At 39.6% G+C, this 13,505-nt stretch overlaps 2 protein-coding genes across 4 annotated transcripts; one reads left to right on the top strand and one right to left on the bottom strand.

Moving 5' to 3' along the window:
- Positions 1-89: 89 nt before the first annotated feature.
- Positions 90-3,161, top strand: LOC117292287 (60S ribosomal protein L10-like). Its single transcript, XM_033774289.1, has 6 exons — positions 90-114; positions 269-307; positions 1,070-1,128; positions 1,323-1,569; positions 1,969-2,131; positions 2,774-3,161. The coding sequence occupies exons 2-6, from the start codon at positions 285-287 to the stop codon at positions 2,921-2,923; spliced, it is 642 nt and encodes a 213-aa protein (XP_033630180.1). The 5' UTR covers positions 90-114; positions 269-284; the 3' UTR covers positions 2,924-3,161.
- Positions 3,162-5,953: 2,792 nt separating this feature from the next.
- Positions 5,954-12,626, bottom strand: LOC117293095 (nestin-like). Of its 3 annotated transcripts, XM_033775312.1 has the most exons (9): positions 12,598-12,624; positions 11,863-11,989; positions 10,487-10,704; positions 10,136-10,207; positions 9,802-9,988; positions 8,598-8,824; positions 8,124-8,274; positions 7,819-7,945; positions 5,954-7,404 (listed from the first exon to the last, which is right to left on the bottom strand). In XM_033775312.1, exons 3-9 carry the CDS (start codon positions 10,646-10,648, stop codon positions 6,054-6,056), a joined length of 2,277 nt encoding a protein of 758 aa, XP_033631203.1. In that variant the 5' UTR covers positions 10,649-10,704; positions 11,863-11,989; positions 12,598-12,624; the 3' UTR covers positions 5,954-6,053. The 3 variants fall into 3 exon arrangements, with proteins under 3 accessions (XP_033631203.1, XP_033631205.1, XP_033631202.1); XM_033775314.1 differs by lacking the exon at positions 11,863-11,989 and having other exon boundaries at positions 12,598-12,626; XM_033775311.1 differs by lacking the exon at positions 12,598-12,624 and having other exon boundaries at positions 11,863-12,470.
- Positions 12,627-13,505: the final 879 nt, after the last annotated feature.

Here is a 13,505-nt window from a genome sequence, read left to right as displayed (position 1 = left end):
CAGCATCATTACACGGTTTTGTTTTTGCTCTTTTGCAAATAAAAAAGATAACCTTTGACATCAGTTTTTCGGTTTGACGCCCTCTCGCGGTCTCTTTTACCCTTGATCTGTTGGGTGAGTAATGTTGAGTGAAAATGTTGTTGTAAAAATCCCTAATCATCGTCTTTTTAAACATATCTGAAAAGGAATTGAACCAAATTTCAATTAGAAAAGACATTAAAGAAGATTCTTATTCATATTTTTGTTTGTTTTGTGTTCTCGTTTTCAGCCTATAAGCAGGCAAGATGGGGCGACGACCGGCAAGATGGTAAGTAGTACGCAATCATATTATTCACGCAATTTGTCTGTACACATTTTTGTTAGATTGTTCACATTGCTGTGATGAAATGGTGTCGATGAAGGCAGAAATAACTCGATGACTTTGCAGTTCTTATCATATACAATGTAAAGTGTGTGTTCACTGTTCAGTTTACATGGTTATGAGAAACTATCCATACTGGTCAAAAGGGTTGAGATGTGTTTTTTAGAAATAAAAAAATATATGAAAAAATGGAAAGTTGAAAGTTCAGCATGCGTGCATTTCTATCTGATTTGTTGTGGCTAGTCGGATCCCGGCCCGTGATGATTGCTGTCAGAGGGAACTATAGTTTAACAATTAAAAGGTCTAAATCCGATTCGTTAATATGAATAACCATTTTGAGTGTTGACACGTACATCTTTAGTTAATTGCCAACATCCAAACCATTTATTTAATAAAGAAACTGACGGCTAAATCTAAATGAATGTAAATATCGACTGTAGTGTTTGTTTGTTAACACAAATAATAAAAGATAGTTGATCTAAACTCCATGAAGTTAAACTTGTTAATAATAATATTGAGACCATTTATTACGTCTGATGCACTGTACATTATCTTGTGTTTTGTTTGTAAAGTAAAGTGATTCTTCGTGTTCTTGGGAAGACTGAACATTTAAGTTTATTTTTAAGTCTTCCACACGTATTGTCTCAAATGTGTTCTGTTAATTTGTAAATTATAAAAGCCTTTTTTTTTCTTCTTTTTCTTTTTCAGTTACCGGTACTGTAAGAACAAACCTTACCCCAAATCCAGGTTTTGCCGTGGTGTCCCAGGTAAGATACCTTGCTGATCCTAGCTAGTGTTTTCATTTTGTTTCAATAGTTACCCAGCAAGGATTACATATAAGTGTAACAAATTACTGAAAGGATATTACAATTTTTAATGTAAACTTTATATTGTTTGCAGCTTCACACAAACTCAAACAAGTTAATCGATTTGTTTTTCTTCAACAATTCTTTTTCCACAGACCCCAAGATCCGTATCTTTGACCTGGGTCGCAAGAGGGCGCGCGTTGATGAGTTTCCCATGTGCGTGCACCTGGTGTCCGATGAGTTTGAGCAGCTCTCTGCCGAGGCTCTGGAAGCTGGACGCATCTGCGCCAACAAATACATGGTGAAGTACTGCGGAAAGGACGCCTTCCACATGCGGATACGCTTGCACCCATTTCACGTTGTCCGAATCAACAAAATGTTGTCGTGTGCTGGAGCTGATAGGTGATTATTAATTGATTATTAATTGAACAGTTTTCTTTTGCCAAGTGATGAAACAAAAATGAAAAAAGTAGTTCTCATCTGACATGTAAAATTTGTGCACATTTCAGAGGCTGTATTTTAATCAGGAGAAAAGAACATGAATGTGAACTGAAGCTCAACTTATTTTTTCACACTTGGATATAAGGAAGGCGGATTTGTTTACTTTGCTGTCCTGCCTTTTGTGAAAGATACAAATATTACCTTGGATTTTTAAAAACTTGCAAAACTGGCCAACACTTTGATTTTTGAACGTCCAATTATTTACTCTTATGTTGTCATTCGTTGAGACTAAGATGGTCTAAAAAAATAACAAAAGTCTTTCCTTCTTTAAAATGAGATGTTACTTGTTTATGTTTACAGGCTCCAGACTGGAATGAGAGGTGCTTTTGGCAAACCCCAAGGTCTGGTGGCCCGTGTCCGCATCGGACAGACCATCATGTCCATCCGTACCAAGGACGGCAACAAGGCCTCTGCTATCGAGGCTTTCCGACGTGCCAAGTTCAAGTTCCCCGGAAGACAGAAGGTAATTTGTCTGCTTCTGGCTTCTCAAAAACTTGAGAATGTCCAGGCCATCTTTGTCTTTATTTCCTATATATAGTCGACTCTCGTTATAACAATGTCACTGGGACTGGCCAAACTACCTCTTTATAAAAGGAATATTGTTACAAGAGGACAGAGTCGACTACAATAACATTTGTGATTACCGATACTCAAAACACAAAATCGGGCCAGACTATTTTGCCAGCGTGTGACTTATGCCGTTTCTAAATTAGTGGCTATGGCTAGATTATCTTTTCAAGGATGTGTCGCACTTTATGGCTATGACTTACGCTTGATTGCAGCATGATTATGCATTAAAGTATAGGACATTCTTAGCTACACCCTTTGCAACAGTCGTAGCTATAGTTGTAGCCGCCCATTCAGGTACAGCCTAACATGCTGTATGCCAAAAGCAGCTGCAGCTGCCAATTTCAGACATGGCTTAAATTTGGGAAAAAATAGTAAGCTTTTCTGCTTAGAAAAGGAATATTTGCACATTCTTTATAGAGCCACTCTATCCCCAAGAGTGGATTTCTAGAAGTTTGTGCGTACTTAACTTTACTCATATTTTCATCTCGAGACACTACCTAAGTTTGATCGTGCTTTTCTTTTTCTATTGACACAGATCTTCACCTCCGAGAACTGGGGCTTCACCAAGTTCACCCGTGAGAGGTTTGAGGAGCTCCAAAGCGAGGGCCGCCTTGTCCCAGACGGTGTGTCCGTCCAGTACATGCCCGACCACGGACCCCTGGCCAAGTGGGAGGCTCGGCAGTGAGCCTAAGAACAATCTAGGACCGAACTACGGAACATATTGGTTAAGATGCTAACAAAAAACCACTTGCTCGTTCTTCTAGAAATATGAAGCAACAAAATCAAACAGTTTTTACACTTGTCTTCTGAAAAGTGTAAGTGGTTGTGAAATGTATCCAATCGCTCTTGGTTATTAAAACAAAGTTAAAGAACAGTCACAACTGGATTCAGAGAGTAATAAAGAATCGACACTCGAATGTAAACCTTCTGTCTGTCATATTTTTTTATGTTTGTGTATCCTTACTTAAATTTGATTTTTTACTTTTTGAAACATAGGTAAACAAAAATTTGTGGGATAGGGATAGGGGATAGTTCTAATATACATGTACAGTAGTCAAATAAAGTTATGGGTCGGTCAGCTACAGTGAGGGGAACATGCTAAGTGGGTATTTTTACTTCAGAAATGAAACCAGACTTAAAATCAAAATGATTTGGTGTAGACACATCGGCTGTGTGACAGTGCATTGGGGATTTCTGCAATGTTGCCCTGTCCTGAATATTGATTAGTTGTACATTGTTCACTGAAGTTGGTTGTCAACCTGGTGTGGGGAAATAAAGGAATCCTCCCAGTGTTCTGACAAAGAATATACATTATCAGTCTGTTGAAACGTCTGGATCCCTTGTCATGAGGCCATGTCGCCAGTGGGCAATTTTTTTCACGGAGCTAAACTGTATGCCAAAGGAACTTCGGCAGCACAGAGGCAGTTCTGTAGTTCTAACTCGATATCCCTGAGAAATAGGAAAACTGAACCGTGAATATATGGCTGCTCTGATTAGCCAGCTTTTGGGTAGGGCTTTGGACCAACCTATTTGAAACTATTTCAGCAGTCATACCAAATATACAAAATCCAACCTCGCACATTTTATAATTTCCCTTTATTTATATCCTTGATACATGAATAACTTAAACTATTGTTTCTGTATTACAGTAGTCGGTAGCACAGTCTTCCTTTTAAAACAAACAACTAAATTTGCAGTATTTTTACCGCCCGGGTGTGTGTGTGAACCGACTAAAGCCAGTGGACACTCTTGGTATGTCAAAGACAAGTCTTCTCCAAGGTCACAAACCTGTGAAAATTTGAGCACAATAATTGGTCGTCGGAGTTGCGAGATAACTATGAAAGAAAAAACACCCTTGTCACACGAAGTTTTTTTCTTCTTTTCATATGCTTGATTTCGAGACCTCAAATTCGAAGTCTGAGGTCTCGAAATCAAATTCGTGGAAAATTACTTCTTTCTCGAAAACTACGTCACTTCAGAGGGAGCCGTTTCTGACAACTTGTTATACTATCAACCTCTCCCCATTACTCATTACCAAGTAAGGTTTTATGCTAATAATTATTTTGAGTAAAAACCAATAGTGTCCGGTGCATTAAAGAAAGTCGTCGAGTCATAATAACAATGACTTGACATTACATTGTATTATACAAGTAATTTTTCTGTAAACGTATCTCATATTCATATATATTCACAAGTACATAAGTAATTCTTCAGGACTTTGTACTGAGACAAAAATATTAGATAATAAAGTCATAATTATGGCTCGTACTAAAACATTGTAACTATTATATAATAGTCATAACTGCAATGTGACACATAGTCTTGAAGTCAAGACGGTAATTGTTAAGCGCGGTGTGTAGTTACAGCGCGGTGTAGCTACGGGGACGATACACACACCCTCGATCCCAGTATGTGTGTGTGCGAGTCATATGGTGTGCGAGTCAATCACAATATTACGCTACCTACGACTGTTGCATGTGTAACATCGCACTGTGACTGTTGCATGAAAGGCAGACAAATAGGCAGCGCCTAACGACTTGTCATCAAGTCTATGTGACACAAAGAAGTTCGCCGTTGAAAGCGCCCTCGTGAGATAAAAAACACAACATGCTTTTTTTGTTTCCAAAATAAGGATTTGCAACACCACCCATTATAAGCAAACAAAATTACATGCACCAGCAGGATGTTAAGATTTCACAAACTGCTCGCCAAGTTTTCCAACCAAGTTTCCATTTTCATGTTTTATCATTTTAAATCATTCATACATTGGCTAGATGAGTCTCAATTTATGTAAGAAACAACTACATGTACAAAGGAAGTGCTAGATAAAGGATTAGGTGCTTTCGGAAGGTACGGAGAGCATCCTCGGTGACAAAAATACACAGCAATTATCAAACATGGGAAATAACTAAGTATGATACAGAGTTTATATTAAACCTCAAAGAGGACAAATGAGAGAACAATGCTGGAGTTTACACCGGGGACGAACCCCCAACAAAACAATCAGAGACGAAACAAGAGTGAAGATATCACAAACGTGTTAACACTAAATGAAATTGAAACGGGTTTGTCATGTGGCAAGGATAACAGATGGAAAATAAGAATCACAGAATGAGTGAAGGAAACGATCCAGAGGCAGGTCAGGCAAACCAAAGAAAAGATGAAGTGACGATGAAGTGAAGATCGCAGGAAGACCTGGACTAGAATGGCTTTAAAGGCAGTGTACACTATTGGTAATTACTCAAAATAATTATTAGCATAAAACCTTTCTTGGTGACGAGTAATGGGGAGAGGCTGATGGTATAAAACATTGTGAGAAACGGCTCCCTCTGAAGTGCCATAGTTTTCGAGAAAGAAGTAATTTTTTCACGACTTTGTTTTCGAGACCTCAAGTTTAGAACTTGAGGTCTCGAAATCAACCATCTAAACGCACACAACTTCGTGTGACAAGGGTGTTTTTTCTTTCATTCTTATCTCGCAAGTTCGATGACCGATTGAGCTAAAAATTTCACAGGTTGTTATTTTATGCATATGTTGAGAAACACCAACTGTGAAGCCTAGTCTTTGACAATTACCAATAGTGTACATCACTGCCTTTAAGACAAGAACGACATGTAAGAGTCTGACAGGGGGTTCCTGCAGTTGATGGACGCTGTCTATATACAAGGAGGCCTACATGGTATAATGTTAATAATAAACAATACCACAGCTTGTATATCTCGGAAGTTGGAAACGCTTGGCACATGAATAGTATAAACAAAATCACTGGGTTATGAAATTTCCTCATCCTTGATAGTTGACCTCTTCTCAACTGGTTACTGCGTCTCATCTTCCTTCTCTCTGGCAGGTTGGTGCGTCTCATCTTCCTTCTCTCGGGCAGGTTGCTGCGTCTCATCTTCCTCCTCTCCTGCAGGTTGCTGCGTCTCATCTTCCTTCTCTCTGGCAGGTTGCTGCGTCTCATCGTCCTCCTCTCCTGCAGGTTGCTGCATCTCATCTTCCTTCTCTCGGGCAGGTTGCTGCGTCTCATCTTCCTTCTCTCTGGAAGGTTGCTGCGTCTCATCTTCCTTCTCTCGGGCAGGTTGCTGCGTCTCATCTTCCTCCTCTCCTGCAGGTTGTTGCGTCTCATCTTCCTTCTCTCTGGCAGGTTGCTGCGTCTCATCTTCCTTCTCTCTGGAAGGTTGCTGCGTCTCATCTTCCTTCTCTCGGGCAGGTTGCTGCATCTCATCTTCCTTCTCTCTTGCAGGTTGCTGCGTCTCATCTTCCTTCTCTCTGACAGGTTGCTGCGTCTCATCTTCCTTCTCTCTGGCAGGTTGCTGCGTCTCATCTTCGTTCTCTCTGGCAGGTTGCTGCGTCTCATCTTCCTTCTCTCTGGCAGGTTGCTGCGTCTCATCTTCATTCTCTCTGACAGGTTGCTGCGTCTCATCTTCCTTCTCTCTGACAGGTTGCTGCGTCTCATCTTCCTTCTCTCTGGCAGGTTGCTGCGTCTCATCTTCCTTCTCTCTTGCAGGTTGCTGCGTCTCATCTTCCTTCTCTCTTGCAGGTTGCTGCGTCTCATCTTCCTTCTCTCTAGCAGGTTGCTGCATCTCATCTTCCTTCTCTCTGGCTGGTTGCTGCGTCTCATTTTCCTTCCCTCTAGCAGGTTGCTGCGTCTCATCTTCCTTCTCTCTTGCAGGTTGCTGCGTCCCATTTTCATTCTCTATGGCAGGTTGCTGCGTCTCATCTTCCTTCTCTCTGACAGGTTGCTCCGTATCATCTTCCTTCTCTCTGGCAGGTTGCTGCAATTTCTCCTCCTTCTCACCGACCTGTTTCTTCATCTCATCTTCATTTTCTCTGGCAGGCTGAGTCTCATCATTTCCGCTGAAAGCCGGTTTGTCTTCAAGTTTCGATTCGATTGGCACTTCTCCATCTTCAAAAGTCCTACTAGGGGGCTCCCTGTCTTTCGACTTCTCCTGGTCTAAAGTATTGGTCATTCCGTCCTGCTTTCGTTCTTCCCCTGCCTCGGCAGAAACCTCTTCTAGCTTCCCATCTTGCATTACGACATCTTTGGGAAAGGTGAGCAGTGCCTGATCCGCTAATGGGAAAGCCGCCCTGAGGGCTGCGTCACTGATGTATTGCTCAAGACACTGGAGGCTGTATGTCCAAAGAGATTCTTGATTTGATTGATCCCTGAAATGAAAAGACAACAATGATGAGCTCATCTAACTGTATCCTGAAAAATTACACGACATTGAACCGAATTAACCAACTAAAAAAAGTGTCAATCAATTCATATTTTTCTTGTTGTTAAACAATTTCATTTTCTTTGCAGGCAGAAAACGTCTGTGATAATATGTTTACATGTATCAATACAGGTTTTCAGTCCTCTGTGTCAAAATTTATAGAACTGCTTAAATATTTTATTTAAGGTTACCAACCATATCTGTGCAATCCTGCTCATTCATGCTTAGCAGAGAATTGTTACGCAATAATTTGTTGCTTAAGCAGCTATACCATATTGGGCCCTGGTCTTCCTTCAGCATTTGCCTCTCTCGTTAGTCTCGATCTAGGTTAATTATATAAAGCTTGTCCATGGGTGCTTACCCACAAAAACTTGAATGACTTGCAGGTTTGCAATCCTTCAGAAACACTCCTGTGCTGTCGTTTAGAGCTGGGTCAACACAGGCCACAATGCTAGTGGATGCCCCCTCCTTGGGAGTGCGAAGAAATCCTGCAAAAAAAGAAATATTAATAATAATAATCAGAATTCACATGTAGGCCTATACTCAAAGCATTCATCTTCACGAAACAATAACCAAATTCAATACCTGTATGACCCAAAAAAGTATGAAAGTTTATCTATAAAGCGGTCCAAAATCATGACTATAGTTACTGAACTTTTCACTCACCCAATCTGCCAATAGCTTTCGCTAAAAAGTTAAACACTTTCAAGTCAGAGAAGTTGTTTGAAATTTGTGTGTCCACACCTCCTGGGTCGACCGAGTACGTGGTGACCTTTGAACCCTCTAGTCTCCGTGCAAGAAAGTGAGCAGCCATGATCTGTAGAAAAGAAATCACAATACGCTAGAAAAAAGGTTTGTTTTTATCTCAAAGTAAATATCTTGAAAACTTGACTTGTTTTTATGTCCCAAACAACTCCAGCATAAAATTTGTTTCAGCCCGGCACTGGCTGGTTTTCTTTGTAATGTTGAATACGAGAATATTTAAATATTCTTCACGTAATACCTAGACTTAGTTCAAACTGCTCCCGTATTCTAGTGCGGTAATTATTGCCCTTACACACACATCGCTCTCACACACATCACTTTTACAGGAGCGTCTTGAACCGAGATTATAGTTCCACCACTATGAACCAAACTCACCATGTAACCTTTGGACGAGCCATACACCTTAAACCTGCTGTAAGATTTTCTACCCCCTTGCATGTTCTGGAAGTCCAAGTCGCAGAGAGAATGTGCGGTAGAAGAGAGCAGAACTATGCGTGCATCTGGGGCACTGGCGTGGAGAAGAGGCAACAGATGGAAGATGATCAGAAGATGAGAGAGGTAGTTCACCTGAAACTGTTTCTCAAATTTATCTTCAGTGTACTCTAGAGGAGAAAATCAAACAAAGTGTAAAAAATACATAATTTCCTTGCCAATCCCCTTATATTACTGTATTAATTATCACAAATCTCTTATTGAAGATATCGTAAAAACAAATTTTGTAATCGTCGTGTGAAAAGTTAAAGGTAAAGGATTTTAGCAATTGATGCGACAAGGTGTCTTCGAAGAAAACTGAGTGGTGAGAATTCTGTTTTCTGCTACTCATAAGTCTTACATAATTGTTTGAATCTGCGTGGGAATGGAAAACGTGTCTTTTGGATAATTCTACCACAAACATGTAAACAGATAGTGCCATCACTATAAAAAAGAATATACTCAAAACAATACTATAATTAGTCATATATGAGATGATTTTGATGTAAGTTAGTCAAAATCATGTCTCATATGACTAATTATAGTGTTGTTTTAAATAATAAAGGTTTTCTCGGTCAAATTCGACAAATGAGCAGCCAATTTCATTTTCATGCGTTCAAATTAAAGCTACTTTGCCTCTCCCAGTTGTTACTGCGTTTCAAATTCAGAATTCGGCCATTCAATTTCGTTTTGAGTCGAGTCAAATTCCTTTAGCACTCTGTTCAATTTAGCTTACCGTCATTCCTTTTCGTGCCACACACGCCACAAGAAGCGTCTACAAATTTGAATGCTGCTTTGATGAATTTTTAAATTGAATGATTATTTTGTCAAATCGAATGACGCAACATTACATTTGACTAATCATAAAACGAAATCGAATGACCCTTTGCAATAGCATCCGATTTTGCGCGAAATAGAATAGCTTGGTGGTTAAATTGGCTGCTTATTTGCTGAAATTGACCGAGAAAACCTATGTATTTTTTAGAGTGATGACATTTTTTTGTGAGGAGTAATTTTTTATTGCGAAAGGCCTTTTGTTAGATTGGAAAAGTTGCATATGGATATAATAGAATTTAGAATAACATTCAGAGGACGGTGCTGTTTATACCTTCTTTAATAAAAGCAATACCAGCATTACACACGAGGACGTTTAGAGAGTTTGACCTCTGTTTGACCCCTTCGATGAACTCCATTGTTGATTTCAAGGAGGAGAGGTCCAACTTGGCAAACTCCACTGCAAGCTGCTCATGTGGTCTATCGCCCTCTGTGGACAGGCCCAACGAATCGGGCTGGGTCTATATAAAGGGAAACATGAAACCTTATAAGTTTATAGCAAGCCATGACCAAGTCGCTTGGCACCAGACTTCACGCTAAAAAACTCTATAGTTATTATCTTCTGTGGATTGACATAGCTTTTTATATAGGCATAATATCATCTTTACCTGATTTTCTTCCGACGGAGGGTTTTTCTTGAGCATTTCCGCATGATGCTCTGACTGCATCCGCTCAATAGCCTATGAATGAACGGGATGAGAAAGGAGAAATGGAATAGTTAACACGAGGGGGTGATTTACTTGTTTGCCGCTAAATTACATATCTCCACAACGTCAGAAAGGGGTCATTAGTTTTTGAAAAAAAAAAAAAAAAAACACGTTTTGCCAGCCTACTGCACACTGATGATGTGGCTTCCATAAAAGTATAATGGCATCGCAAGGTTAAAGTGGTGTTTGAGGAACTGTCAACATTAAAGTGATCATGATTATTAAAGTTTGTTTCAAAGAATTTCCACTCACTGCTTTAGCCTTTTCTTCTGAGCGGCATGCGATGCATACTCTGGCACCCATAGCAGCCAATGATTTGGCCGTCTCAAATCCGATACCTGCATTGCCACCTGTGACAATCACAAACTTCTCTGAAGAAAGTTGAACATCAGGGTGGTCCAGTTTGTTACCCATCTCAAACGAAATATCGTCGAAACAAATAATATATCATGTAGTGTACTGTTACTGTACTGTAAGTGCAACAAGAGATAGTGAAGTGTCAAACAACAAAACACAATTTATTTACTTTATGACTGTTTCTATAGTTTAGTATTAACCCAAGGCTTATGTTTATTGTCCATGTTAGTTCTCAACAAGCAATCTATACATAACACAACGTAGCGTAATGTACAGTAACGTAACGTCACGTAACTATAATAACAAAACATAACAATTTTATCATGTGCTATTCCATCAAGATGAGCACACAAAATACAAATTAATAAAAAAAATTTTTTTACAGAGATGAGTCTAAAAGAGATTTGAAAAAGAGAACATAATTTCCCAATGACAGGAGAAGGTTGTTCTGACTCATTGGTCCAGCTACACTGAAAGCTTATTGGGTGACCCAGAACACTGTGTTTGCGCGGAAAATTCAAATGAGTGATATCAAGTGTGGACCGAAGAAAACATAGAGGAATGTATATGACAGTTTTTTAGGAGTATAAATGATTTAACAAACTATAATTTTGTTAAATCATTTATTATTATAGGGCAAGTTTAAAATGAATCCGTTCTCTCGTCGGTAGCCAATGTATACCCTGTGATGTGGGATGGAGGTAATGTTCTCTAAGGGTGTGGATCCCCGGAGCACTGGACAATTTTGTATAAAGATGAAGTGTTTTATGTGTGAATTAACTTTTGGACGCAGTGACGATCACACGTTGATACAGTAGGTGAATAGCATTGCCCGGCCCAGTTACGCAGCCAGAGCCCCCCCCCCCCGTGTCGCTCAGAACCCTTGCCTCCTTCATTATAAGATTGAGATAGTAAAAATTCAAAAAACAAAATAGTCCAATACATTCATAATTAGTAATAATAATTATTCCCATTATGTATATTGCCCTGCTTGCAGCGCCCAATGGAAAGTCTGGTACACCAGCCCATGTTGAACAGAGTTCGACCAGTAATGGACTTTCATTTGATCGGGCTCTGCGCTCCAATGTTTCATGGGGCCCATCGGCTCTTCTGTCGGTATGTAACAGCCAAGACCCCATGATACAAAGTGGGAGTTGTCGACGAACAGCTTCTTTTCCGCTAATTTCAGGAGACTATTCATAAACAATGGGGCATTGTGTAAACAATGTTGAATTGCCATTCGAATTTTCATCTTTAAACCATAAACTTACCCTTAAATAGTGCTGTATCGCATGCAGTATGAATTGGACATCCTCGTTTCCATGTATTGCTATCAGTCAGTATAATGGATGTCGTTCTACCGTTTTATTTCGGCCATTTTGTTTCCGCCTATTTGTTCTGCCGATTCGAATTTGATAATAACATTATAATGCGAACTTTGATTTGCAAGTGCAGCGTAGGCCTATTATGAACTTTGCAGATTGCCTTATCATTTTCAGCAGACTAGGCCACGAGATGAATGCATGTTTGGTCAGCGCGCAAGCTGTTGCACAAAAAAAAGTTTAGAAAAATGCATGAGATTGACTGTTAACGAGTTTCCTGATCAAATTCAACTATGTTTGTTTGAATATCAGCCAAAAAAACATGTGGTAAACGAATTTAGGTTATGTGAACTTTTTTTGTCACACATGATCAACGCACAAAACATGGGTACATACCGATTTCACGAAACGCTAAGAAAAATCTGGTCTAACTCATCCTAACTTAGGATGGGTTCAATGTGTCCTAACGTCTATATAGACCATGTGAACCTTGTTTACAATACATTCTTTAAGTATTCTGACAGGCACTATACTACACACTTGACATTTTGTGTCATAATTTCCACATAAAACCACGAGTTATGAAAGTAAAAGCTGGATAACTTTTGAGACGTGCCCCCTTTAATCATATCAAAAGTTGATAAGAATTAGACAGTGCAATCTCCATAAAATATAAGATTTTACATTTTCTTCCATTGAGCTGTGTACAAATCATGCCTGCAGGAAGTCCATCAGGCTCTGTGGCTCTTTTGTAAACATGTGATGTCACAGGTCACATCGTCTGTACGGAACTTGTCCTAAGTCATCAGATCATTATAGTAAATCTCGGAAGAGTATCGTGAAATCGACGGCTGGACCTCTCACACGAGTGCAGAATCTGTCATGTGACGTTGTCTTGTGATTTGCCTGCCGCCCCGGATCCAGGCACGTCACACGGTGATTAGCCAATGTGTTATAATAAACACCAAAAACTGCATACGGTTGTAGAACAGTCTACAGTTGAAAGCAGTTTTGGGGTGCATGTAGCAGAAAAAGTGTATACCGATCGAGAAGAGTTATGCACTCGTGCGCATCATGACGTCACAATATTTGTTTGTGTTTATTGTGTCACCCGTCTCTTTACAGAAACCCCATCAAGCCTTTACAGCAAAACGATTGTATCACCCGCCAAGCAAAAATCAAAATTATTTGCATTTACATGGTGTTTTATACAACAAACCATGCTTAGATTTCCCACCATTCAAAGTTTCAAATCCTACTCATGGTGTAGGCCTACCGAAAACCTGGGTTGTTTCTCCACCATACAAGGTTTCAAATAAATTGATACAAAAAGAAGACGTCTAAGGTACACTGCAAAACCTGGGGTGTATAATATACAAAAACGAATATGAGTGTTGTCACATATGACTAGATACACGAAAATAATCAAAATTTACACCGTAGGGTGTTGACATAACACTAACATAATTATGCCAAAGTAATTATATTGATGTTATGAAACACCCTATGATGTTGTATTCTCTCTTCTACGTGACAATGTCCATGGTGTCAAAACACCATAGTGTTTGCAGTGTATGGCTATACTGCTGTTG

Source organism: Asterias rubens, chromosome 7 (assembly GCF_902459465.1).
Source record: "Asterias rubens chromosome 7, eAstRub1.3, whole genome shotgun sequence".
NCBI lineage: Eukaryota > Metazoa > Echinodermata > Asteroidea > Forcipulatida > Asteriidae > Asterias > Asterias rubens.
This window is presented reverse-complemented; position numbering and strand designations above follow the sequence as displayed.

Excerpts from the sequence above, each read along its gene's own strand:
- LOC117292287 (XM_033774289.1), top strand. The coding sequence starts at position 285 with ATGGGGCGACGACCGGCAAGATG. Across the intron at positions 308-1,069 it reads GGGCGACGACCGGCAAGATG|TTACCGGTACTGTAAGAACA; the intron begins GTAAGTAGTACG and ends TTTCTTTTTCAG. Across the intron at positions 1,129-1,322 it reads GTTTTGCCGTGGTGTCCCAG|ACCCCAAGATCCGTATCTTT; the intron begins GTAAGATACCTT and ends CTTTTTCCACAG.
- LOC117293095 (XM_033775314.1), bottom strand. The coding sequence starts at position 10,648 with ATGGGTAACAAACTGGACCACCCTGATGTTCAACTTTCTTCAGAGAAG. Across the intron at positions 8,825-9,801 it reads TATTGCTTTTATTAAAGAAG|AGTACACTGAAGATAAATTT; the intron begins GTATAAACAGCA and ends TTTCTCCTCTAG. Across the intron at positions 7,946-8,123 it reads GAAAGCTATTGGCAGATTGG|GATTTCTTCGCACTCCCAAG; the intron begins GTGAGTGAAAAG and ends CTTTTTTTGCAG.